This window comes from Stigmatopora argus, chromosome 18 (assembly GCF_051989625.1).
Source record: "Stigmatopora argus isolate UIUO_Sarg chromosome 18, RoL_Sarg_1.0, whole genome shotgun sequence".
Lineage (NCBI taxonomy): Eukaryota > Metazoa > Chordata > Actinopteri > Syngnathiformes > Syngnathidae > Stigmatopora > Stigmatopora argus.
In genome coordinates, this window is record NC_135404.1 from 12,778,311 (window position 1) to 12,803,778 (window position 25,468).

Genomic DNA, 25,468 nt, shown 5'->3' on the forward strand with positions numbered 1-25,468 from the left:
TGGACATTCACCGTCACTGCCCCTTTTGGCATTTTCCGTGATTTTTGGAGCGCGTGACGACGGGAGGACTTTTTCCAACAGCCAAATGAATACATCTTGTCACGTACTAAATGTGTCTTGTCCAATGTACCACAGTAGGTTATTTTCCTGCACTTTTTTAAAAATGAAGAATTAAACACCCAAGGGATTCACTTGTATATATGAGGTCTCCTCCCACCGACGACTTGACGTGCTTCAGCTGCGAGGGGTGAGTTGGTGACTGCCATGATCGCCTTTCCAACGCTTTTCTTTCCTCCCACCGGTGCTTGACTGATCGGAGGTCACAGAACGCGGTGGCGTTTCACTTTTCATCTCCCAGCCGAGACCACACGCGCCAATCGTCTTGCCCGATTGAAAGCGAGGCCTTTTTTGAAGCTATAAAGTCCAGGGGTGGGCAAAGCGGTCCTCGACGGCCGCTGTGGGTGGGGGCAGCTTTTCGTTCCAACTGATTCACCACAGACACTTTGACCAATGAGATTTCTGCAGAAAAACAGAAGCAGCACCTGACTGCAATTGGCTGATTGCACTTGTAGGACACCAGATTGGTGAAAAAGGTACAATTGGCATTGTTCCTCCTCGAACGGCGTTGCCCGCGCTGACACGGCTCGTCCGTACGGGGGATGGCGGAGCCTCCGCTCATCTCCAAGGAGCTCGTAGCGCTCTTTGTCCAGAGGATCGCCACGTTTGAAAACTCGACCAACGCCGAGATGGGTGAGCGGGCGTCCTTCCCCAGGCGTAGTTGACCAAACACGAATGGAGCGGGGGGGCCCCATCTTCTCGTTCCAGAGTTCATCGAGGTGGCCAGAAACTTTGAGAGCGTCAGGAAGCTTTGGCTGCACGCCGAGATGGAGCTGAAGAAATACAAGGAGCTGCTTGTCAAGTCGGACGTGGCCAAAGCGGCACTGGAGGTTAAACTCAAGCACGCCCGAAACCAGCTGGATGTGGAGATGAGGAAACGCTACAAGGTGGAAGGCGACTATCAGTACCTGGTGAGTCTCCGGCGGTGGCGGCGGGAGTCGCCGAGTCCTGCCCGGGTGCCCGCGGGAGTCGCCGAGTCCTGCCCGGGTGCCCGCGGGAGTCGCCGAGTCCTGCCCGGGTGCCCGCGGAGGTCGCTGACGGCAGCCGCCCGGCCCGGCCCCACCCCGCCTTTGACAGCAGAGGCAGATGCAGCTCATGTGCGACATCCTCGTTCACGACAGCAAATCCAGCGCGTGTTTGAACGCAGAGCAGAAATCCCTCTTGGCCACGTTTGAACACAGAGGCGCAAATAAGACATTGCGCCGTGGCGGCAAACGGTAAAAGTCAATCACCCCGGCCAGGAGCCGGACGCCGTCTAACAAATCCCGTGGCCTTAGGTTGTCCGCCATCGACGAGTCGTCCTTCTTGTCGCACTCCGACATCAGCTACGATCGCACGGACGACGATGTGGTAAGGCCCCGCGGGGGTCGAGGCGGCCGAGCGGAAGGCCGGCGGCTAACGGGACGCTCGGGTGCTTTCAGGACTTGGACGCCACTACGATGAGACCTCTGCAGTCCCGAGCCCGAGAAAGGAGGGTAGGCTAACCGTCGACAGCTTCTCGTGCTTTTCCACAGAGGGCCACCTGCCACTCAATGACTTGGACTCGAGGCGACTCGGGTCAGGCCAGGGGTGGGGAACCTTTTTTGACGGAGACGGCCAGTAACGGTACCTGTTTTCAAATGTCATTGCGTGAGAGCCATTCTCAGAATTTAAAAGTCGAAACACATGAAAATACACGAGAGGGACATTTTAGCTTCCAAACCCGTGAAAATACGTGCCCTTTTTTTCTTTAGCTAAAAGGTTAGCAGAGAGCCCCAAAGGTTCCCTACCCCTGCGTTAGGCTGACTCCTGCAGCACGGGCACACCTCACCGAGTCCTCCGGCATTAACGTTGATATTCTGCCACTTCCGTAGCGTTCGTCCATGGGTCTGCCGCTGGCCGCAACCGTAATGAAGGCGGGCCGAAGCCAGATTGTTTCCGCTGAGCCGCAGGAGCCCCTAATTGCGGAGAAGGTGAGAAAAGTCACCAGCCGCGACACGAGGGAGGGAGGCAGGTTCGGTGGGACCGGCCTACGGCCACGCGACTCGCTGAAGCCGACGGCAGCGCACCGTCGCTTAAACCGACTCTCGACCTGACCGGAAGCATCGATAAACGAGCAAAATGGAAATTGGCATTTAGGCGCACGTGTTTGACGGCAAACTGAAAAAAAGTCCACGTTGTCTTTTGGTAGCATAGCGGCTTGCCTTTTCACCACAGAATGAGGAGATCGCTGACAAGAAATGTCTCACGGCGCCCGAGACCGGAGGTCACGGTCAAGCCGTGGTCGACGTCCCCCAGTGGAGGATGGCAGAGCCCGCGTGGGAAATTGCTCTTGGCCGGGATGGCGGAGGTCAGTAGGTCAAATGCTATCGAGCCGCCCTCCTTGACTTCGAGCACGACCGCCGAGGCGGCTCTAGTCGAGTACGGTGAAGAGAGGGACGGTCGGGCGCCGGCCGCGCTCGTCGGGTCGTGCCCGTCAAACGCTCGTGGCGCTTTTCCTGTCCTCCAGATGACGCCGGAGCGCAGAAGGAGAAATGTCCGGGTCACGCTTTTCTCTCCAAGACGGTGAGGGACTTTGCCGCTTTCCCATCGATGGCCGTCCGCCTCACCGTCACCCGGCTTTGCCAGGTGATCCGCCCCGAGGTGTGCTCGCCTTGCGGGAAGAGAATCCGCTTCGGCAAGGTGGCCATCAAGTGCAGAAACTGCCGCGTGGCTTGTCACCCGGAGTGCAGAGCCAAATGCGGCCAGGCCTGCAACCCGAACCCGGCGACGGTAGCCGTCCTTCCGGGGCTTTGGGAAAACGCGCAAGCGGCGCTTTTTCACGTCCGTCTCTGCTCGTCAGGCCTCGCTGGAGGGTTTCGCTCCCGCCGAGCGCCCCAGGATTCCCGCGCTCATCGTCCAGTGCGTGAAAGAGATTGAGAGGCGAGGCCTGCAGGAGGTGAGCCAGCCGTCGGGCACGGTCCGAAGCGGAGGGTCCGGACGTTTTGTCTCTTTTCCAGCGAGGCCTCTACAGAGTTCCCGGCAGCGAGCGTCAGATTAAGAGCTTGCGCGATCGCTTCTCGGGCCCTCGAGCGCAGCTACAGCTCAACGGCGTTTCGGACATCCACGTGGTTTGCGGTCTCCTCAAAGACTTCCTGAGGAAGCTGGAAGAACCGCTGGTTACCTTCAAGCTCCACGGCACCTTCACGGCGGCCTCGGGTACGGCACCGAAGCCCGGCTCCGGCCCGGCCCCGCCCCGGCCCCGGCCCGGCCCTTCCCTTCTCTTCTCGGTCCTAACTTTGAGGGGCGTCTGGCCAGAGATCGTCGACGAGCAGAAGAGTTCCGCCGCCATGATCCGGGCCGTCTCGGAGCTTCCCGGGCCCAACAGAGACACGCTGGCCTTCCTCGTCCTTCATTTTCACAAGTCCTTTGTCCATCTCCTCCGTCGAGACTTTGAAGCTGAGAATACAGTCGTGACGCGTGTCCCGCTGTGCATTTTTCAGGGTGATTCAAAGCCCGCGCTGTCAGATGGACGGGAATAACATATCGCGAGTGTTTGGACCCACGCTGGTCGGGCACGGAGTGGCCGAGCCGTCGCCTTCCACCATCGTGCGGGACACAAACGCTCAGCCAAAGGTCAGGCGCCTTTTTACCTTTCCGCTCCACCTGGAGTCTCCAGCGTCCGTCCGTCCGTCCGTCCCTTCCTAATCTTTGGCAGGTTATTTGTGGCTTGTTGTCACTCCCCGAGGACTACTGGAGGCGGCTCCTCGGCGTCCCGGCGCCATCTTCTCACAAAGGCGCCGACATAGCCCGGGGACCGGGTACGTCTGGCCACCCCTTCTGAGGGAGGGAGGGAGGGAGGAGGGCACACTCGATGGCAACCGTGGCTTTCTCGTTGCGTTTCAGCTCGATTCTTCAACCCGCTGACTTCTCCCGAATTGAAAATGGGAAGCGTTCCGAGTCGTGGCGGAAACGTGGGAAAGTAAGACGCAAATGGCGCCGCTGCTCGACGGCCCGCTCTGATCCCAATCAAATCTCCCTTCAGCGGCGGCCACCCCGAGCCAGGGAGGAAATTTTTTCCGTCGCCCACCTGACGCGTCGGACGGAATGGAGTGTTTCCCTTTTAAAAAATGTTTTGTGAGAAATTAAAAATAAAGGTTAAACTGGGCATCAATGAGGTTGCTGTTTTCTTTTTCCTTGCGTAAAGCGCCGCGTGATAATCCCAGGTGGAAATATACCGTAATTACTCGAATATAACACGCATATTTTTGCTATGTAATTAATTCCAATAGTTGGGGGTGCGTGTTATAATCAAACACTAAAATAAATTACAAATTTTCGATCGAAAAAAGCATTGTCAAACTCACTTTGACGCACGGACATTGTGCAATTTCCAACTTTGAATTCAAAATACACGCATATTAAAGATCGTCAAGCCTCACAAACATCACAATCCTGCATTTATAAGCTGGAAAGTAGAATACTACATTGTAGTGTAGTATGTACTTGTATTTAGAAATATGTCCAGCGGGGGGCAGTACATTCCCTTGTTACATGTGATAGTCTTTTCCATTGTGCATATCTTCAAATCATTTATTTATTCAATTTGTATGTTCCTTTTCTTGTTTGAGAATGACAATAGATATTTGAATTAAAACATGGTATTGTCAATTGAAATGTAGTCAATGTTCAAGGAAGTCTAAAAGGTATTGCAACATAACATGTCTACATGATACGTTTGTCCACTCTGTGTATCATCTATTGCCCTAAAATTCAAACGCATAACTCCACGACACTCGACACGCTCGTACCTGAAGATTTCTCTATCCGGTTTTGAACAAAACAATCGTGAAACGAAGAAAAAAAGGTAAGATTTCTGATTTTCGTCAGCGGGAAATTTTAGGTGCGCACTATATTCGAGTACTGCGTTTTTCCAGATTTTTTTGGCCCAAAATTACCTGCGTGTTATTTTCGAGTGCGCGTTATATTCGAGTAATTACGGTAGTTCACGAGAGTCTGTCTTCAAGTGTAGATGCGCCGTGGCTTTGTGACGTGCGTATTTGAAATGGCGGCGGCGGCGAGCTGAGGTTTGACATTTGACAAATTGAACTGGAAAGGCTTAGTGGGCAGGGAAGAAGCTTTATTTTGTGGACGCGCGGCCGTGCACACTTTGGTTACAGAAACAAGTGCAATGTGAAGAAGTAGTGCAAAACGTAACAATACTGACGCGGGAGCGCGCTGACTCGAGCGCTACCCGATAACGGTCATTGCCATCTGTCCGCCCCGTACCGCCCATCGATAGTGAACTTGGTACCGTTGACTCTTACCGCTCGGCGTCCGTCAGCGGAACCAAATTAGCCCAGTGTTGCCAACGAGACTCGGGTTGGGGCCACGTTGCCAACTTTTAGTTCTCGCGTGTGGCCCTGACATTTGAAAATGGCCTCACCGGTGCACATTTACTCCAAGGGCTTAAGTTAAGAGGTTCCCCTGTATGGAAATGTAATCAATCCGCCTCCGGTGCGCCGCCGAAAGTCTTTCAATTCACGGGACGAGCCGTCTTCTGAGCCGGTGGTCTTTTTCTCGGAGTTGGCGGGCCGGTGTCTTACGTGCAGATGTTAATGTGTTTGGCCAGCTCCCGGTCCAGGTCGCCGATCAGGTTGTCAAAGTCCTTAAGGCTGAGCCGACAGTTGAACGGAGCGTCCAAATCCACGCCGTCTTCGGCGTAGAGCGCGCCGCCGCCTCCCTCCAGCCAGCGTTCTTCCTTCTCTTCGTCTTCGCTGCCTACGACCGTATGACGCGGGTGAAGAGGAAAAAGTCCAAATGACTCGGGGCGATCGGACTTTTGGGGGGGAAAAAAAGGCCAACAGATTACCTGCCACCTCGTCGTAATCCGCTTCCCGTCCCGACGGAAGGTTTCGCCCGCAGACGCTCCAGTCGCCGGCGTAGCGATTAACAGGGGGCGGACTGTCCGGCAGGCCCACGCCGTCTCGTCCGCGACGCGGCACCGCCGCCGCCGCCGCCGCCGCCTCCCCCTCCGGGAGACGCCGTGTGCCGTTTTGGCTCCGGACGTCGGCGACGCGATGAACCGGGATTCGTTCCCAGGGCACTGAGGAGGAACCAGGCGGCGGTCAGAGCCCAGTGGTAACCTCACCTTGAAAAGAAGCCACGACGCCCTTGGCTTCCACTTGCCTGGCCACGAGCGCAGGAGGTAGTGCAGGGCCTCGACGTGTCGCTTGAAATCCACGGCGCCGGGCCAATCCTGTCCCGTTGGCCCTCCTTCGCCGCGGCTCTGCTTGAGGAGCACCGGGCCGAAGCAGACGGCCAGGTTTTGGTGCGTCATCCTGTTGCAAGAGCTGAAGTGGGCCACCAGACTCAGGTGTTCCAGCAGGAAAGTCAAAGTGGCCTGCAAAAGCAGAACCATCAGGATCAGAAGGAAGGAATCGGGCAAAATGTGAAATGATTGGGCCTCGCTAAACAGACCGGCCCCGTCGCTCTCTCCATTTTGGGCTCCGTCCGGAGTGGCGTCGGACAGACTCTCCACCGTTTCTTTTCCGTCCGCCCACTTACTGTGCTTTTAGGCCAGGGGTGGGCAAACTATTGTACAAAGGGTCGCAGTGGGTCTAAAGAGGAAAGCTTTCCACAAAACTAAACTGGTGTCCTACGAGTGCAATCGGTGACTTGCAGTCAGGTGCTTCTGGCAGCACGACCCCCGTTACCTCAACTTTGTCAGGTTTGTCCGTGCTTGGTTGGCTTGGAATAAAAAGCCACACCCACCCGCAGTGGCCCTCGAGGACCGCTTTGCCATTGGAAGCTTCCCCCACCCGCAGTGGCCCTCGAGGACCGCTTTGCCCACCCCTGTTTTAGGGTCTTTCCTACTTGTTTCTTTTCTTTCTCGTGCTCTTATGTGGAGGCGAGGGGTGGTACTTTTCAACTTTTCGTCACCGTCATTTTTTCTTTTCTTTTTGAGCGCTTCGTAAATGAAACAGAGTGGAGAATGTGTGACGCCGGGCGGCTCCCTCCTCGCAAACGTGTGGCGTCGGCTCACCCTCTCCGGTGCCGGCAGACAGGTCAGCAGCGCCACGGTGTCGTCGGCGAGCCGGAGTTCGGGCTGGGGTGGTCGGCTCGCGGCTTCCTCCACGGCCTCGTACAGAGTGGCCGTGATGAGCGAAGACGGAAGCTCCCGCAGGTAGTCTTTGAGTATTCCTGTGCGGTGAAAATGCTGCTTATCAGGTCAACTTTTGGAAAGATTTTTCACTTTGGCTTAGCCAAGCAAAAAGAGCCGTTTTAAAGCTTTTGGAAAGATTTTTCACTTTGGCTTAGCCAAGCAAAAAGAGCCGTTTTACAGCAGCCAGGAGTCGCCAAGCTTCCGGGCTCGTCACCAAATTCCCTTCTCCGGCCTGACTTTGATCGGCGACGGCGCCGTTTGACCCACCCGTAATGACGTTTACGTCGGGGTAAAGATCCTCTCCGAGGCGGACGGCCAAGCTGTCCGCTTCAAAGCGATCCCTGAGCTCTTTCTTGACTGCGGCGGAACCGCACAGTCTGTACAGACCCACGGCCTAGACCGGGACGGGGGAGACTTTCAGGGCGGGATGGGGCGACGGGTCCCTTCCTCCGAGGCCCCGCGTAGCACTGTTACCTTAAGTCCTCGCCGCTCGATGTCTGCCACCGTCTTCTGGATTAGCAGGGGGACGGCAGTTCCTTCTTCCTCCACGAGGTGACGCAGTTCAACCCCAAAGAGCTTGGAAGGAGCGGCGGGGTCGCCGCCGGCGCCGTCGCCACACTGAAAACAAATCAGACATGGGTACCGTCTCGTACGACTCACGTGGACACGCAAAGAGCGCGGGCGCGTGTGAACTTTCCCTGCCACATGTACCTACCTGCGCATCCCGTTGTTCCCGCAGCGACAGTTTGATGTAAAGGAGACCTTTGGGTTCCAACTGCACGCACAACCGCTGACAGCGCGACCCTGTACACGTAGGCTTAGCAATACTTACCCTGGATTTGAGGAGTCGGCGTGCCACGCCTACCTTCAAAGAGCGGCGGGATAGCCACTCCACCCAGGCAGCAAACCCTGTTCTTCGGCCGGTCCGACTCCGAGCCAGCTGCCGGGTCAAAGGCGCGTGTCACGAGAGCCCCGGGGGCACGGGCGAAAAGCGGGCCCACCTGGCGTGAGCACCACCACCCGGAGCAGCCGCGCCCGCTCCAGCTCCAGGCGGAAGGTGTGGTTCAAAGGAATGCCCTGGCCTCGGAAGCTCAGGATCGAAGTTCTGGCTCGGGTCGTTCCGTCGATCTGGATGGCCAAAAAAATATCTCTCCCTCCGTCTGACCTGGGAAGGAAGAGGCGAGGACTGGGAGATCCGGAGAGCCGAAGAGCCGGAGAGCCGAAGAGCCGAAGAGCCAGCCGAAGAGCCAGCCGAAGAGCCGGAGAGCCGAAATAAGCCTGGCCTTTTCCTTTGGGACTCACTGCTTTGTGGTCCAAATGTGCTCCAGGCCCAGAAGGTGAACGGTCAATAAACCCGTCGTACGTCGGCTAGGCCGTGAGGTTTCCGAGGCCCTGTAGAGCGGGAAGGAACCCGAATCGCCGGCTTCGGGTGAGTCTCCGTCGCTGAGGTGACCTGAGGAGCCAGCGGTAGGCCGTCTACGTGACGAGCGCCCCGTGACCGAAGCGGGCGGGCCTTCCCGAGATGACTTCGGGCTCTCACCTCCTTTGCTGGCGGAGCGTCCCGGAGGCGAGGTGGGTGGGGCGGAGGTATCCAGGTGATAGCGACTCAGAACGTTGTGCTCGGAAGCGCTTTTGCCGGCGCCTCCCGCTCCGTCGACACCTCGTTCGGCGCGGGACGAGCGCAGGCTCAGTTTGCGTCTGAGTTCCGGAAGTTTCCTCATCTTCAGGGACAGCCTCCTCACTGTGCCGGGAGACCTCAGCCTGTCCATCACGCCGCCTCTCTTTGGGACCGCAGTCTGGGACTCTGCCGGGGGGGGGGGGGGGGGGGTGGGGGGGGGGGGGGGGGACGTCGGGCGGACAATCTTTAGAAAGACCAGAGTGGCAAGAAGCGGCGGGAAACAACGAGAAGCGGCTTCTTCCTACCTGAGTCATCGACGCCGTCTTTTCCGACCGGTCGCGTCACGTTCTCCGCCGGGCCCGGGCTCCTCCCCATCTGCGCGGCCGCCTCTCCCTCCTCGGGGATGGGGTTGTACCATATGTCGCCGTCGTCGTCGGCGCCGCCGCCGCCACTTTCCGGACGCGAACCCCGGGCTTCGTCGAAAGCCTCCGACTTTCCGGAAGACAGCACCCAGTTGCGACTGCTGCGATCCAAGCTTTGCAGGTACGTCCGCATGACGGACGGCTCGTTGGTGACGACGGCGGCCGGCCGCATCGTCGGGGGACGGACGACGGAAGCCCCGTTCGAGCCGTCGCTCCCGAAAGAGCGGCCGGTGGGCTCGTCCCGAGCCCACCGGCCGTCGGCAACGGGGTCGGGGGACGCGTTGGGAGCGTCCCGTCCTTGCCACCGCTGCTTCTTAGTCACGCGTCCGAGCGAAGGAGGCTCCGCCTCGCGGGACTTTGTCGTCATAGGCGGCGTAGGAGGACCGCTTCTTCGGCGGCCCAGTGCTACGGCAAATAGGAGACGTCAAGGCTTGGAACCGTTAACCCCAAGTCATACTGTATATTTGCGTGGTCCCTTACAAGAATGTTTTTGTGTTTGAGAGAAGAACAGGGCTCAGCAAGCAGTTGTGTGTGTTTGTGTGTTTGTGTGTGTATGTGTGTGTGTGTGTGCGCGCGCGCGCGAGTGTGTGCGCGTGCGTGAGTGTGTGTGCGCGAGTGTGTGTGCGTGCGTGCGTGCGTGCGTCGTGCATGCGTGTGTAAAAGAAGTCTCTGTTTTATCCAGAAGACACACTGGACCACTATTCACTATTCATCGCTGCCACACGCACACAGTCAATTCGACGAGGCACGCGGCGATTTTGGCCAGGCTAATCCAACTAACCGATCAAACGGTCTTCCCTCCTTTGACAGACAGACAGATAGAAGGGGCTTGGACGCAAAGGTCCGCTTTTCCCCGGGTGCCCTATTGTTCGTCGCTCTACGTGTAATTTCCCCCTGCACAATGGCGCCACCAGGGGGTGGCCCTAGAAATTTGCGGATCATGATACAAGCATTAGATTGTGGAAGCATTAACGGAGGCAGGCAAGGCGCTGTTCTTCACCTTCCATCCACCGCCAGGAAAAAATGACTCGCACGACTCGGAGAAGTCGGTTTGACACTTGTCATGCCCCCCCTGGAAAACGGAGGCTTTTAGCTTTTTGCCGTGCCACCCCGAGATTTCCAGCGACCGACCCCTCTGAAAAATTGCTGGCGCAGATGGCCTCCACGCGTCAGGAAGGTCAATTTGGAGCAAGTTTTAGGGCGCGGGCTAACCCCCATCCGATTAGCGGCAAATGTTAGCGGCGGTCAGAATACGGCGGACCTGACCTGACGCGGGAAGCGGCCAAACCCCGCGACTTCTCGGCCGGAAGAGGCCGAGAGTCGGTCGGCGTCTCCCGCGGCCTCGGGACTCGAAAGCGGAACGGGGCCGGACGACCGCTCGCCCGGCCGCCGGTCGTTCATTCGTTCGTTACCTTCCGTCTTCCCGCGAGACCCGTCTTTGCCACGCAGCCGGGAGAAAGTTCTCTTGAGCAGAGGCTGGGCCATGGCCCGGCCGGCCGACCGACCGAGCGAGCGAGCGTGCGTGCGTGCGTGCGGTGGAGAACGCTGGGGCGTTCCTTCACTCGTCCATCTTCCCTCGCTCCTCCGACTCCTATCAAAGTGTGAGACGAGAGCTGCAGAACAGGAAATGAATTCCTGGCATTCTTTCCCAAACTCCCCCCCCCGCCTCTGCCGTTTCCTCCTGGCGCTCTCCCCAGCCAGCTGCGGGAGGAGGGGGCTTCCCTGCCCGAGGCTGGCTCACGGGAACGGCCTTCGTGTAGAGGAAACGGCGGCCCACTGGCTTGGCCACGGAAAGCCGAGGGCCGCGTGGCCCGCTCTGTGTTTTGTTTGCCGAGCGGCCAACCGGTCCGGAGTGAGGGTTAGGCTTATGGTCCCCCGCCCCCGGGCCACCGCTCTCTCTCTCTCTCTCTCTACCCCCTCCTGCTTTACTCAAAGGAGGAACTCCACGATCCCCCTCACGGACCGCCTCGACTTCGCCCCCGTCCTCCTCCTTTGCGCTAGCAGTCTTCCCAGACCACTTGGCCGGTCCCTCTCTCCCTCCCTCTCTCCCTCCCTCCCTCCCTCCCTCCACCCTTCATTGGCCTTTTGGCGGCCCGTGCCGACCCGGCTACCTTTGGCTGCAGAGCATCCGAGCGTGCCACTCTGCTTGCAAACTCTCCGATTCCAAACTATGCCCAAGTCCTCGTGTCGCTGTCTCCCTGTCCTATCCCGCTTGATCCTCTGTTCGCTTTGTGTTGACTTCTTCCTTTTAGCGGATTTTAATTTGCTTTGCTTTGTGCTTTGCTTACTTTGTACCGCTCTGTATATCCGAGCATCAGGTGTCCCGAAAGGCGTTTTGAAATCCAAGCTATTGTTCTTGTTTGTACACGTGAACGGTCTCCCAAAGTGCCGTTGAGTTCGTTGCAAATTCCTAGTTGTCCTTTGGAGGGCGACAGTGTCCGCATGGCACAGAGGCTCGCATTGAAGCCGTCGGAGCGTTGCGTTTTCACCGGGCGAACCAATCGGTCCTTGCAATATTATCAGCCTCCCGCGCTTCTCCCGTCGAGGGTTTCCGGCCGACTTGGGGGCAAATGGCATCAACTGGTGGCTGGTCTGGTCGCGGGGCAAAAGGCCTCACGAGGCGGGGCGCCAGCATTTGCCACGGGCCACCACTTACGGAGGGCTCGAGTCCAAAACCACCCTTAAAGCAGATATTCAAATAGAATATGCTACATTCAAATGGTCACCAAATCATTCATCATTCAACGAAGCACTTGGCAAAAACAAACAAACCAAATTAAACACTCAACAGCTAGTAAAACAACTAGAGCGCAACACTTACAGTGCAGGTTATTAGTCATTTTATCATGACTTTAGAAATGTAAAGTATGGCATAGGTGGCCTGACATGCACCTGTTCAATTCCTAAGAGGGCCAGGTGGCTTCACGGGCAACGTAAAGGGACAATGCCCCCCCCCCCCCCCCCTCCGACCCCGCTGTTACGCAATTACAGACGCTCCCCTACTTACGAACGCAATTGGTTCCGAGCGATTGTTCATAAGTTGAATTTGTTTGTAAGTTGATTCAGTGCTATATTTTGTATTATAATTTATGTTTAAGGCCGATATAAGTATATGGAAGGTTTATACAAGTGCATTTGTATGTTTAAGGCTTGTATAAGTAACACGCATTGGTTTGTACTGAAAAAAAAACATTTAATAAAATGGAGAGAATATGTACAGTACTGTAGAGAGAGAGATTTATGTATTAACCCTAACTGGCCAAAAGAAGCGACCTAATGATGATTGCACAGTTTTCTTCTTTTTTTCATCATAAATGATGAGGTAGCACTGTATGGCATCATTCAATTGATTTGCAAACTTTGTGCAATGTTCAATATTTGGGTCCTGCTGCTCGATCTTTCTGTTTATAAATGGTACTGAATGTGCAACGCTCACCACTCACGCGCATCAAGCTTCGTTATTATTGCCACTCGTTTCAAATGAAATGGCTTGCCTCTTCCTTGCAACTCCCTCAATAGAAGCCTTTAGCTTTTTACCAACCATATTCAATATTGGATGCATGAGATATTTAATGATACAAATGAAAAAGGTTCTTTGCACACTGGAGATACATTCACGCACTTCCACATTGCAACGAAGAAGGTAGATGCTGGGTGAGCTGAGCTCTCACAGCGCCAGGCGTCGGTATTAGCGGCGGAAAGAAGTACTACTCCGAAAAAGGGGCGAAATACAAAATTGGACTTGCGAACATTTTTGGACTTAAACGCAATTTGCAGACATGTTCGTATGTACTGTTGTTCGTAAGTTGAATGTTCGTAAGTAGGGGAGCGTCTGTATATTGTTCCTCCCTATCCCTAACGCTAACCCAGGGGACGATCGAGACCAGAGGAGAAAAATGGGAGAAATAAATGTCTTTTTCATCAATGTCGCACAACCACCCCAGTCCGAGTCAGTGCTTTGCCAGTGCGGATCCGGTAGATGTCACTTGCCCTAAATCTCGGGGGACAACCCTCAACCACACACCCACGCACGCACGCACGCACGCACGCACGCACACACACACGCACGCACGCACGCACACACGTACACACCCACACTTATCACGTCCCGTTGAGGTACACTCAAAACCAGTTTCTATTCCACTTTTTCTTCTCCTCCTTGTTCTCCATCACTTGACATTTTGGGCAAGGGGGTGGGGGCGTGGGGGCGTGGCCAGCACTGGGCCAGGGGGAGGTCCGCCGGCCGGCGGTTGGTCCGCCGTCTTCCCCCCCGCGTCCCTTGGTCCCCGCCCACTCCACCGCCACCGCGGGCTTTCGGGGTTTCGCCATCCGGTCCTGGGGGGCCGGCAGGGTGAGAGTCCTCCGCTTCCTCCTCACCTTGGCCGTCTTTGGGGAAAAAGTCCGACGCGCCCTTTTTGTCCGGCGAGGGTCAGGGGGGTGGTGTTTGATTTTTTTGGGGTGCGTGACCCGTTCTCTATTGCTCTCAAATTCCCCCCCAAGTCATTTTCTCTCAGCGGCGCCCCAAATTGTGACGGGGGGAAAAAGCAAAAAAGCAAATCAAATCAAATCTATCCTTTTTCTCGGGCCCTTCTTCTTTTGGCGAACAAGCACCCTCCCTCTTCCGGACCTCGCTCTCTTTCCGGCCGGTCCAGAGGATGTTCGGGAGCCGGGACGGCCCCCCGCGAGGCTCCGCGGCCGGCCCGAAGGAGGAGCCGTCGGCGGGCCGCCCCTGGACGCTGGCCGGCCCGCCGGAGGCCGCCGAGAGGTAAGGGGAGCCGGACCCGGGGGGAATACCCCGAGCCTCGCCGCTCGCGATATCGGAACGGCTCGTACGGTGCCCTCGCGCTCCGCTTCCAAGTTCAAGCTTGAAAAGTATTTCTTGGGAAGCAGATGCGAAGGGATGAAGTAGCTCAAGCCTTAGAGTGCATGTTAACCTGGGGAGGCTGACGCTCAGTCTGCTCTCCGCGGCCAAGCTTTGCCGTCCGTGCATACCATTGCGTCTCGTGGAAAAAGTCCCTTCCTCTGGCCGTACCGGCGTTAGGAAATGGAAAAGGCATTGATTGTTTCCCCCCCGAAGATTGTGCCCCAACCTGTGCGCGCGCGGCGGCGGCTGGCCCGGCGCGGGGGGGGGCTTGGCCCGAGCCCACTTCGAGAAGCAGCCGCCGTCCAACCTGCGCAAGTCCAACTTCTTCCATTTCGTCCTGGCGCTTTACGACCGGCGGGGGCAGCCGGTGGAGATCGAGAGGACGTCCTACCTGGATTTTGTGGAGAAGGACAAGGTGAGCGAGGAACGCCGTCCCCGTCCGTGTCGGTGTGGCGCTCAGCCGCTCGGCCGCCTCTTTTTGGCTCTTCAGGAGCCCGGCCCGGAAGCAACCAACAACGGGATCCATTACAAGCTGGGGCTGCTCTACGGCAACGGTGCGTATCGCCGGCCAGCTCGCCGGAAAGCCCGCCGCTCTTGACGCCGGCGGCTTGTGCGCACGCAGGGGTGAGGACGCAGCAGGACCTCTACGTGCGACTCATCGATTCAGTCAGTAAGCAGGTGAGCCGTCGACGGGGAGCCTTTCCACATTTGCCCCCGGACCAAAATCGGAAGCACGAGACGGGGATGAAGCGGCAACGCCGGGACGCCGCCTCCTCCTCCTCCTCCACCTGGCTGGTTTTTCACGGGCCAGAGGAGGACTCGGCGTTCTCGCCGCTCTCGGCCGGCGTTGCCATTCGATCCCCGTCGCTCTGGCCGTCCGCCTTTGCTCGTGCGGTCGCCGGCGTCCGCTAAGTGTGAGGCGTGTGTGCGTGTCAGGCCATCGTCTACGAGGGACAAGACAAAAATCCCGAGATGTGCCGAGTTCTACTGACCCACGAGATCATGTGCAGGTGGGCCCGGGTGCGAGTGGCCCTCGAAACCCCGCTTTGCAGCCTCGTCATCCTTTCCTTTCATCCTTTCCTTTCCTTTCATTTTTGTATCCTTTCCTTTTTGTATCCTTTCCTTTTCCCTTTCCATTAATTTTCCTTTCATTAATTTTCATTAATTTTACTTTCCTTTGTTTTCCTTTGTTTTCCTTTGTTTTCCTCTTTTCCTTTCTTGTCCGTACCTTTCTTTTTGTATCCTTTCCTTTCTTTTCCTTTCGCCGTCGTCTCGCTCTCTCTCCCTCAGCCGCTGCTGCGACAAGAAAAGCTGCGGGAACAGAAACGAGACGCCGTCGGATCCCGTTGTCATCGACAGGTACGCCTAGACGGCCGACCGGCCTTAACCGCTTCGGCTGGCTAAGCGGAGCTCCCCGACGTCGGTCGGAGCGGAGGCGGCTCCTTTTGCCGCACCCGTTTTGGAATTGCGAGGGAGGCAGGTGGCGTGCGTTGTTTTGTCTGCAGATTTTTCCTCAAGTTTTTCCTCAAGTGTAACCAGAATTGTCTGAAAAACGCCGGCAACCCCAGAGACATGAGGAGGTTCCAGGTGACACGCGCGGGATGGCGTCATTTTCCCCGCATGAGCATTGACGGGTGGAAAGGGGGGGGGGGGGGACATTCGTCTTGCCTGCCGACCGGGATTCTTGCATTTGAGGCTCGGCGCCGTGACGCAACTCGACTAAGTGGTCCGCCGTGTGTTTGTTTTGCTGCGTCGGGAGGTGGCGGTGTCCACCACGGTCAACGTGGACGGACACGTCCTGGCCGTCTCCGACAACATGTTCGTGCACAACAACTCCAAACACGGGCGGCGAGCGCGGAGACCCGAGCCCGTCGAAGGTACGCTCGTCCCCTCGGCGCCCTCTCCGTCGAGGTCGGTCCCCGGGCCGACCCCGGCTCGGGCGAAGGAGCGGCGCCGAGGGCCCGCTTGGACCGCTCCGTGGCCAGCGCTTTTGTCCCTCGGCAGCAGCGTGTCCGTGCATCAAGGTGGTGAGTCCCGGCGAAGGTTGGACCACGGGGGGCGCCGCCGTCATCCTCATCGGGGAGAACTTCTTCGACGGCCTCCAGGTGGTCTTCGGGAGCATGTTGGTGTGGAGCGAGGTGAGACTCCCCGGTTCTCGGCCCCCACGCCCACGTGCGCCGCCTGTGACGTGCCTTCCCCGCCCGCCGCAGCTCATCACGCCGCACGCCATCCGCGTGCAAAGTCCCCCCCGCCACATCCCGGGGGTGGTGGAGGTCACCTTGTCCTACAAGTCCAAGCACTTTTGCAAAGGGGCGCCCGGACGCTTCGTCTACACGGGTAAGGAGGCGGAGGCGGCGGGCGTTGGCCACGGCGACACCAGTCCAAAGTCTCTCTTGGCTGTTGCGGCAACCTCCGTCCCGGACAGCGTTGAACGAGCCCACCATTGATTACGGATTCCAGAGGTTACAGAAGGTCATTCCTCGTCACCCGGGAGACCCGGAGAGGCTGCCCAAGGTGAGAACGCCGGAAGGGCCCATAACTGTCGCCGCCGCCGTCGTCGCCGCCGTTGCCGCCGCGCACACGCGGCCGAGCGGAACCGGCCCGGACGGGAGATGGCTATCTGAGCGCGACAGACGCTTCCTGGGCAAGCCGCTCTCCTCGGCTCCACGTGACGCATGAGGGTACGAGTCCGCGAGCGCGACCTCGTGCGAGGGGACGCTCGCGGACCAGTGGACCGAGTAGAATGAATGCCATTCACGTAAGGTAGGCGCGCACCCGCGCCAATGGTAAGTCGCTTGGCAAACAACAACGCGCAAGCTGTCAAATCGGCGAGTGCAGTCGTGTGGCAAGAGAGGAGATTGCCTTGCGCGCACGGGCGCAGGCATTTGCTTAGCGGCCGTGCCGCTTTCCTTTGACTCAATTCGTTCGGGGAGCAAACAAACAAAAGGAGGAAATGCGCCACCTTCCCCACCGGACAGGAAGTGCTGCTGAAGCGGGCCGCCGACACGGTGGAAGCCTTGTACGGGACGCCGCACGGCAACCAGGTGAGCCGCTCGCCGGCCGGCCGACGGGCGACGAGGCCGGAGGCCGGAGGCCCCGGCCTTCCTTCACCTCCCTTCCTTTGCTCCTCCCTCCTCCGCCAAAGGAGATGATCCTGAAGCGTGCCGCGGACGTGGCCGAGGCGCTGTACGGCGTCGGGCGGCGGCAGCCGCCCGACGCCGTCAACTCCTTTGCCGTCAGCCAGGCCGCTCAAGGTGAAAGGTTGCGCCGTCGCCGCCCCCAAGAACTACTCGGCACGGCGCTCTATTTTTTTCTTTTTTAGCTGGCTACGCTCACAGCGGACAGGCGTCCCCCCGCGGTTATGCCCCCCAGCAGAGTACCTACGGCGACGGGATCGACGGCTACGCCGGGGCGCCGTCCTCCGCCGGCTTTCTCACCGGTTCCTCCGGCGGATCGCCCTATGGCGGTAAGTGGACGGGTTAGGGGTTAGGGGTTCCGGCCCGACGACTCCCTGGATCTTTTGTCCGTGCCATTTCAGTTGTGGCCGGGCCGGCGGCCAACTGCAGCTCCGCCCACGGCGTCTTCGCCTTCTCCGCAAACGCGAAAGCCAAGAGCGCCTTCGCCCCGGTGGTGAGACCCAACTCCTCGCCGCCGCCTGACGTCTGCGGGCTGCAAGGTGAGCGCCGCTTTGGCCGGCGGCTCCGGAAAAGTAGCCGACGGCGGCGGGGAACCTTTGTTAAGCCAGAGTCCACTTGTGCCCGCAGCCATGTCGGGCCTGGGGGCGCCGTCCATGTAGGACGCCGACGGCGAGGGGGCACCGCCCATCTGGGACGCCGACGGCGATGGGGCCCCGCCCCGACTCGGACGCCGGCTCTCCTTCCCCCCCTGAATGCCGCGTGGCTCGTTTTCTATCTGGCTTTGAATGGTAGTGATTTTGACTTGAGACGATCTTTGTTGTTTTCTTCACCCAAAATAAAATGGTCCCAAAAACTTCTCTGCTCAAGTTCATTGCTCAATTCACTTTGATTTTCCTTATCCGGTGCAGCGAAAGATTGGCGCCAATGAGTCCCAAGTGGTCCAGCGGTCAATCGGTTGGTCTCGACGAACAAATACCCAAATATCCATAGCGTGCTTAAAACACCCCCCCGTTTGATACTCAATGAGCTCCTATCGACTTGAAGATGACAAAATCCCAGTTGATGCTGGCGGCCGTCCAATTCGTTCCAAGCGGGGTGGGGGTATTGTTGCGAAGGAAAAAAGGCCCTCCCGCCTCCGATAGATCAGACACCATCGAGTCTTTGAGTGGAGGGCAGAAGCGGGCATCTTTGGTGTTTTCTTTCACCTTTGGTTGGCGTCCCGTCAAAAAGAAGGCATCCCAACCAAGAAATCGTGGGCTCATTTCTCCAGCCGTTGGGAAAAGATGACGTTATCCGTGCCAAAGCATCTGCCGTCGTTTGCTCGTTGGCAGCCAAGGCTCCCGATTGCAAGGGATGTCTACCGGCGATAAACTCATTGGAATTCATGGCGGAGGATGGCCTCTAGGGGAGGGCGGCGTCGGCGGCGTCGGCGTGCGCTCGTCGGCGTGCGCTCGTCGTCTCGTCTCCGTTCTGCTCGGCCGGGGTGGCTGGAATCTCCATCTCCGAGGGAAGGGTGCCATTTGAGCGGCACGGGCGCGGCGGCTTCTCTTTTTTTTTTTATGCTTCGGTGACGTCCATTCGGCGCCATTGTGCCGCAGGTCGCCGGCATTTGACATTGGTACCCGGAAAGAGCGAGCCGAGCTTCCTTCCCCAAAAGCCCGAGGGCAGCCGGCCGTGTTTGTTGATCGGAGACAAACAAACTAATGACTAGCAAACAGAGCGAGGCACGCTCCAGCGACGGCTCCGCGACTCGACGAGGTCAGGAGCTTTGCCTTCTTTCGCTCGCTGTCTGGCCCATCACCTCTGCAGATTAATGACTTGGGGGCTTTAGGTGCTTAGCAATGGCTAGCGTTTGGCTAGCGTTTGGCTAGCAAGGAATCAATGCTGGAATGTTTTAGTCGAGGCGACGCGACCGTGTCGTCCGATGGCTTCTTTTTGGGGGGGGTCCTGGGTCGGGCCCCGTAAACCGATCCTCTGCGTAACAACAACTTCAAGTCCCAGGCCGAGGATTTTTTGGGGGGGGAAATTCTTCTACAGGCGCTACGGCCGAGGCGCCGGGAGCGGAGGAGGAGAGACGGCGACACGCCGGCCTTCCGCAAAGGGAACGTCGGCGGGGCGGGGGCCTTCTTCAATGCGCCGCGCTGATAAAAAGTGTTATTATTTTTCTGGGGCGGGAAAGTTGTCTGTGATGGATGTCGCCGCTCGGGCCCAGAGCGAGAGAGAGAGAGTCCATTATTTTCTTATCATCCATGTTACATTACGAGTAGTTTTATCGGCGCGGACGGCGATTGGCCGTCACTCAGCGGCGCTCCGCCACACCACCCCCCCGCCCCGAGCGCTCGTCGCCGGGCGGGGCGCCGAGTGACAGGGATATTAGCGGCGGGGAAGATTTGAGCCGCGATGGCCGCGGTGACGGATGACCCGCCGAGGACGAGGGCGATGGGGTTGGGCCCGCTTCGCTTCTTTCGCCGCACGTCCGCGTCGCCCGTTCCGCCGCCGCCCCGCGGACGGACGGAGGCCAGGGAGGGGGGGGGGCTGGGAAGGACGGACGGCGGTTCTGAGGGGAAGGGTCTGTAGGAATCGCCCGCCAACGGGGTCCCGAAAAAAGGCCTTTCCCCATCGGTCCCGCATCCTTTAACACGGAGACAAAGTTCCTTGCGTCCGAGCTTGGGAACGGCCTTACCCTACTTGTACGGGGGTGGGCGGGGCTTAAGAAACTTGCCATTTGTCCCCGAGCAAGTCAGAGGAGGAAGGCGCCTGGTTAAAAAGTGTTAATGGTATCCTTGCCGTGGATCTGGGGACGAGGACGGCGTGTGTGCGCGTGTCGAAGCTGACGGTGCGCCCGAGCCGGCAAAAAGTTGTCAATGGCACATTTTTCCTTGCTTGCTGATTTTGACAGCACATTTAGTGGCGCCGCGGGGGAGCCCAAGTATCAAGTGTGAGGAGGAAATGAAAGCTGTTCAATTAGCAAGTGCTTACACCTGCCAGATCTTCTCCCACCAAGGCTTTCTCTTCCACTTGAATGATCTTTGCTCTCTTCTTCTTCTTCACTTAAGTCATCTTTGCTTACTTCTTTGTCACTTGCCTTATGTATCTTTGCTTTCTTCGTGTTCTTCGTGTTCTTCTTGTTCTTCTTTTTCTTCTTCTTCTTCTTGTGGGAGGCCAGGCAAGCGCTCGCCGACTCCCCCACCTTTGTCCTTTGAATGACGTGGAACGTACGTGACCGAGCGAGCGAGATAGCGAGCGCACGCACAGAGACAGCCATATTTGAGGCGAGTCCAATTTGTGGCGTCAGCACAAAATGTCGGCTTTTTTTAAGCCCGCCCTCCGGGGAAGTCTCTTTGCTGACATTTTCTTCCAAGCCATAAAAGCCCAACCAATTGGACTTCTTTTTATGACTTTTTAGCACCGGCATAACGTAGCGCGGTGCCGCATACGCTAGGCAAAGCACGAGGACGGCGTATGACACGACTTGAAATTAAGGACGGACCCACGGACCCCGTTTTTGCACTGCCGTCCCATTTTCGGCATCCGCCGATACCCGCGTGGCTACTTTCTGGATCCCATACTTGGGCAATCTATGGACTAGCTGGTTTGAAGCACGCCGAGCCCAACCCACGAGGCGGGCGCCAATGTTTTCGACCGGGCGAAAAGAGAAAACTAATTCTTTTTTTGCACATCGGTCACACGGCAGGCAAAGTGCGTCTCCGTCTTCTATTGGCTAGAAATGGGACCAAAAAAATCAAAAAGCGCAGTAGGTCATTCGGCGTGATCTCGGTTGGGATTTTTTTGGACTCGTCGCTCGAAATTTAGCCAACGTTGTTTCACCGTTGTCCATTTAATATCCTAAGGCAGGGGTAGGGGAACCTATGGCTCGGGAGCCACATGTGGCTCTTTCGATGGGTGCGTCTGGCTCTTCGCTACCCTGTGAGCTAAAATATGGAACCCGCTGGTGACAGAACTGAGCTACTACGTCCAGTGTTGCTTTAGTCTTCTTTTTTTGCATTAGACTAGACTAGAATGCATACTCTCATTGATTAGCAACTGCATAACAATTGGATTGGATAACTTTATTCATCCCGTATTCGGGAAATTTCGTTGTCACAGTAGCAAGAGGGTGAGGATGCAGGAATAGGAAAGGCATTTTAGACATAAATAGATAAGTAAAAGTAAGTTAATAAATAAATACATGAATAAATATATAAATAAATAAGCGTGTTGCTTAGCACATATATACATGCATACACACATGTACATGCATGCATACAATGTTGTCAAAAGTAAGTATTCTTTTTTTTTTCTTCCACTTTAAAAGTGGTGAAATTACTAAAATAAAAGACACCCATTTACATGTATTTTGACTTTTAAATTGGGAGTATGGCTCTCAAGGAATAACATTAGAAAATATGAATTGTTTATGGCTCTCTTCGTCAAAAAGGTTCCCGACCCCTGTCCTAAGGTATGAAGCCTTCTCGACGATGCACCCGCCCGCCGACTATTCGGCGGGCACCGTTGACGCTTGTCCCGTCAAATCCGAGAATCTGAGGGCAGCCATTGAGTTCAAACTTGGAAGGGAGCTCGGACAATTGAAACAGCCCGGTCTGGGAAAAGGAGGCCATCGCTAGCGGGCCAAGCCGGCGCCGGCGCCGGCGCCTCCGCCCAACTCGGGAGCCGTCGTCCCGGGCCGGCGGATCGTGGGGGAGCTCGGCCGGCGTCCCGGCAGCACCGGCGCCCCGACCAAACTCGGGAGTCTCCACGGGCCGGCGGAACGTCGGCGAGCCGGGGAAAGCGACGGGCCCCCCGAGGGGGGCTCGACCTTGAGCGACGGCCCGGAGGACAAAGCGCTCGTTTGGAGGAAATGCGTTTTGGGCGGCGACAGACGGACGCGCCGGCGCACCTTAATAAAATCAATCCCGGCGGCTGATATGATCAAGCATGAAGTACATTACAAAGGTAATGTGAATTTAAAGCCACTTCCTTTCATTATCAAAAACAGTGAGCCGGCGCTGGCTGCCGACGCCGCCGGCCCAATTTATGAGGCCCGCTTCCTCCATCTAATAGAAGGAAGGATTCAGCTGTTACTAATGGAGCAGCCGCCGAGGTAATAGACGACGCCGTCGCGCATAATGTGGACTGATGCGCCGCCGCCTCCGACGCCGAGCCGTCGGGCGGGGCCCGCGCACGGACGGAAAAGTCCGAGAGCCCGGCGGCTCGCGGCGTAAAGTCGCCGAGGTCGGAGGTCGGGCCACCGCTCGTCAACCCGAGCGGGATTTCCGGGTGCCGCCGCCGGGGCCTTGACTTTGTTGCCGTCTATCGACACATTTTTTGGATTTGTATAAGCGCCGGCGCAAATTGACTTCACCTCAAGTCGCCTCGTGTGAAATCGCTCGACTAAAATGGCGGCGCTAATTAAAAATGTGGCGCGCACTGCCGTCAGCCGCGGCTCTTTGATTGCGCCCGCCCGCTCGCTCGCTCGCTCGCCGTCCCGCTTTCCCTTCCCGCCGTGGCCAGAGCTTCCCGCGCGCCTCCGTCACCGGCTTACTGGAGTGGCAGGCGCATTGAGTGTCATTACCGGGCGGCGGTGGAGCAGAAAAGGTGGCTAATAGGCAGTGGTTGGCCTCTGGCCGTCACCCGCTTGACCGCCTGCCACTTCTATGGCGGGGACGTGACGGGCCGTGCCTGGCCGTGCCTGGCCGCACCTTCCTTGGCATCTAACGACAGCGTTTGTGATTCACTAAGCGTGAGCGCAAGCGCAGATGGACCCGGCCCGGGCTCAAGTCTGCGGCGGTCACAGAGGTGCCCCCGGAAAATCTGCGGCTCGGTCGGACCGAGCCGTCGGCAAAGGTCGGACCGAGCCACCTCGTGGCTGGCCTGGAATTAGCGGACAGCCTCATTGACGATGAGATTAGGTCAATTCAAAAAAAAACAAAGAAATACATACACAAACTGTTTAACAAAATATATATTTAAATAGAATGATACAAAGTATAGATGCATTTTACATTTTTTTAAAATTAAATCCCAAAAATTAAAAAAGAAAAGAAACCTTTTATTTGTTCTTTTTTTTTACCAGGGGTAAAGGCGACGGAAGGCGCGCTCAAATGTACGGGTCGCCGCGACATTTATTGAGGGGCGTACGCCCGGGGATGCACCTGGCCCCGCCCGGCCCGGTTACGGCGGGCGAGGCCATTTTCTGGGGTTTTATCGGGCGAGTCGGCTCCGTCCGTCTGCTTGACGAGTTCCCCTTATTAGCTCGTTAGCTCATTAAAGGGGGGAGGGTCATTAAAGAGACAAACTGACCATCTTTCACAGGCAGGGGCGCGCGCACGGCAGCTGTTCAAGCGCGACATTAAAAGTCTCATTTTTGCCTTTTACGACTCTCGTTAATGTTTTTAGGAAGGCGCTAATGACGTGGCGCCCGCGCAGTCATTAGCTTTTACTAAGTCTGCCACCGGTGACCTTTAGGACAAACTGGCGACGGCCGGTTTGATCCCACGGCGGGGGACGAAGAGCGCAAACGGCGAGGGCTGGCTCGACCCCCCGCCGACGCCGACCGCCCGAGGCTGTCGACAACACGCCGGAAAGAGCGCGGCCGAAAGCAAGCGAGAGAGCGAGAGAGCAAGAGAGCAAGAGAGCAAGAGAGCGAGAGAGCGAGAGAGCGCGCGGGCCCGCTCCAGCTGTCTTCTGGCGCAAAGTGTCAGGACATCAACTGGGAGCAGAAGAGAATTGGTATAGAGCATGGGGTCGGTCGGGAACCTTTTTGTAAGAGAGAGCCATAAACAATTCCTATTTTCAAATGTTATTCCTTGAGAGCCATACTCCCAATTTAAAAGTCAAAATACATGAAAATGTGCCCATTTTTTAGTCATTTTACCACTTCTAAAGTACAAAAAGTCTATGAATTCTTTTGACAACATTGTTACGCTGTTGCTAATCAATGAATATCAATGAGTATCAATGAGAGAATAGATGCAGAAGACTCTAATGAAAAAAAAACAAGTCAATGCCACAGTGCCGACGTGACGTTCCTATTGGTGCATTCGGGACTCGGCTCTCTCACCACCGCTTTCCACATTTTAGCTCAGAGCCATATGCAAGCATCAAAAGAGCCACATGTGGCTCCCGAGCCATAGGTTCCCTACCCCTGCTATAGAGGCTTCTCGGTGGCACTCGCTGACTCTCCCTTTCCCTTTTCTATTGCTTCTTTTTCCTTTGTTTTGCTTCCAGGAGCATTTGTGGTTTGAGCCAATGACCTAGAAATGGCTCTTTGCTTTCTCCTCCCTGCCGGGAACAACCACATAGTACTACTACTACTTTCAAGTTACAATGCCCACCGAGTATCGCGGTCAAAGTAAGTCAAAAACTTGGACTGCGGGAACAAACCTTGTCATAATGACCACTTGATCCTGTTTTTCCTCGTTTTGTTTGGCCACAACAATAAAGACAAAATAACAAGATTCCCAAGCCAGCCATCTTGAGCCATTTCATACAACAAGAGACATTGCTTCATTATCACCACGAATGTGGAAAAAAAACGCTCTTTTGCAGGGGAAACATTTGAAAAACATACAATGGAAATGAGGTACTTACAGAAAGAAATCACATCTTGCAGCCGTGTTGCTTTTGTTCCTCCTTTCAATCGTCCTCTGATCGAAGAAGGCCGGCCGCGCCAGCCGGCAACGACAACGGCAACGGGAAGGCCGTTTGGCTTGGGACGCTTGGGTATGGCTTGGCTTTGCTTTGTCACGGGAAGCTTTTACTTTCTTTCTTTCTCTCTCTTTGTCGGTAGAGCATGCGAATAAATAATTGTTCTTTCTTCTTTTTAGCTCGCTTTTCTTGCCCCTGCGAAAGTCTATAGTATTTCCAATCTTCGAATCCGACTTTCAATCTGTTCCTGGCCACTGAGTGCTTTTAGTGACGCTCTGCTGCCACCTGCCGTCAAACCACGTCACTACAAGAGAACCGACCAAGAGTTTCCCATCCAACTCTTTTCGTCGTTTGACGTTGCGCCGTCCTTGTCGGCGGCGGGGTTGTTCAGGAGAAAAGGCGAATCACCCCGTCTTGTCCTTGTCTAACCCTAACTCCACTCCCGGTCCTGTTTGGATTTCCGGCCACAAACTTTTTAGTGGCAGTGGCAATGGTTAGTGCTGCTGCTGCTGCTGCTGCTGCTGCTGCGCCTTTAACGTG

General features: G+C 56.6%; 3 protein-coding genes across 7 annotated transcripts; 2 read left to right on the forward strand and 1 right to left on the reverse strand.

Moving 5' to 3' along the window:
- Positions 1-2: 2 nt before the first annotated feature.
- Positions 3-4,249, forward strand: LOC144093357 (rac GTPase-activating protein 1). 2 transcript variants are annotated; one of them, XM_077626786.1, is made up of 17 exons: positions 3-247; positions 573-750; positions 826-1,028; positions 1,195-1,334; positions 1,395-1,467; positions 1,539-1,592; positions 1,971-2,069; positions 2,314-2,446; positions 2,606-2,661; positions 2,725-2,868; positions 2,939-3,034; positions 3,096-3,294; positions 3,394-3,499; positions 3,579-3,711; positions 3,794-3,896; positions 3,982-4,057; positions 4,121-4,249. In XM_077626786.1, the coding sequence occupies exons 2-17, from the start codon at positions 660-662 to the stop codon at positions 4,167-4,169; spliced, it is 1,755 nt and encodes a 584-aa protein (XP_077482912.1). In that variant the 5' UTR covers positions 3-247; positions 573-659; the 3' UTR covers positions 4,170-4,249. The 2 variants fall into 2 exon arrangements, with proteins under 2 accessions (XP_077482912.1, XP_077482911.1); XM_077626785.1 differs by lacking the exon at positions 3-247 and having other exon boundaries at positions 462-750.
- Positions 4,250-5,194: 945 nt separating this feature from the next.
- syde1 (synapse defective Rho GTPase homolog 1) lies at positions 5,195-25,442 on the reverse strand. Of its 3 annotated transcripts, XM_077626782.1 has the most exons (14): positions 24,872-25,442; positions 10,693-10,871; positions 9,164-9,685; positions 8,781-9,044; positions 8,543-8,693; positions 8,242-8,405; positions 8,106-8,180; positions 7,956-8,044; positions 7,715-7,858; positions 7,508-7,634; positions 7,121-7,278; positions 6,265-6,478; positions 5,948-6,181; positions 5,195-5,856 (listed from the first exon to the last, which is right to left on the reverse strand). In XM_077626782.1, exons 2-14 carry the CDS (start codon positions 10,763-10,765, stop codon positions 5,678-5,680), a joined length of 2,394 nt encoding a protein of 797 aa, XP_077482908.1. In that variant the 5' UTR covers positions 10,766-10,871; positions 24,872-25,442; the 3' UTR covers positions 5,195-5,677. The 3 variants fall into 3 exon arrangements, with proteins under 3 accessions (XP_077482908.1, XP_077482910.1, XP_077482909.1); XM_077626784.1 differs by lacking the exon at positions 10,693-10,871 and having other exon boundaries at positions 24,872-25,439; XM_077626783.1 differs by lacking the exon at positions 24,872-25,442 and having other exon boundaries at positions 10,693-11,139.
- LOC144093359 (transcription factor COE3-like) lies at positions 15,517-18,119 on the forward strand. 2 transcript variants are annotated; one of them, XM_077626789.1, is made up of 10 exons: positions 15,517-15,731; positions 15,904-16,021; positions 16,149-16,282; positions 16,355-16,481; positions 16,570-16,658; positions 17,123-17,188; positions 17,290-17,398; positions 17,467-17,610; positions 17,683-17,820; positions 17,909-18,119. In XM_077626789.1, exons 1-10 carry the CDS (start codon positions 15,717-15,719, stop codon positions 17,938-17,940), a joined length of 972 nt encoding a protein of 323 aa, XP_077482915.1. In that variant the 5' UTR covers positions 15,517-15,716; the 3' UTR covers positions 17,941-18,119. The 2 variants fall into 2 exon arrangements, with proteins under 2 accessions (XP_077482915.1, XP_077482916.1); XM_077626790.1 differs by lacking the exon at positions 15,517-15,731 and having other exon boundaries at positions 15,812-16,021; positions 16,152-16,282.
- Positions 25,443-25,468: the final 26 nt, after the last annotated feature.

Excerpts from the sequence above, each read along its gene's own strand:
- LOC144093357 (XM_077626786.1), top strand. The coding sequence starts at position 660 with ATGGCGGAGCCTCCGCTCATCTCCAAGGAGCTCGTAGCGCTCTTTGTC. Across the intron at positions 1,593-1,970 it reads CCCGAGCCCGAGAAAGGAGG|CGTTCGTCCATGGGTCTGCC; the intron begins GTAGGCTAACCG and ends CCACTTCCGTAG. Across the intron at positions 2,869-2,938 it reads GCAACCCGAACCCGGCGACG|GCCTCGCTGGAGGGTTTCGC; the intron begins GTAGCCGTCCTT and ends TCTGCTCGTCAG.
- LOC144093359 (XM_077626789.1), top strand. Across the intron at positions 16,659-17,122 it reads ACCCGGAGAGGCTGCCCAAG|GAAGTGCTGCTGAAGCGGGC; the intron begins GTGAGAACGCCG and ends CCCACCGGACAG. Across the intron at positions 17,189-17,289 it reads GGACGCCGCACGGCAACCAG|GAGATGATCCTGAAGCGTGC; the intron begins GTGAGCCGCTCG and ends CCTCCGCCAAAG.
- syde1 (XM_077626782.1), bottom strand. The coding sequence starts at position 10,765 with ATGGCCCAGCCTCTGCTCAAGAGAACTTTCTCCCGGCTGCGTGGCAAA. Across the intron at positions 8,045-8,105 it reads TATCCCGCCGCTCTTTGAAG|GGTCGCGCTGTCAGCGGTTG; the intron begins GTAGGCGTGGCA and ends CTACGTGTACAG. Across the intron at positions 7,635-7,714 it reads TCGAGCGGCGAGGACTTAAG|GCCGTGGGTCTGTACAGACT; the intron begins GTAACAGTGCTA and ends GTCCCGGTCTAG.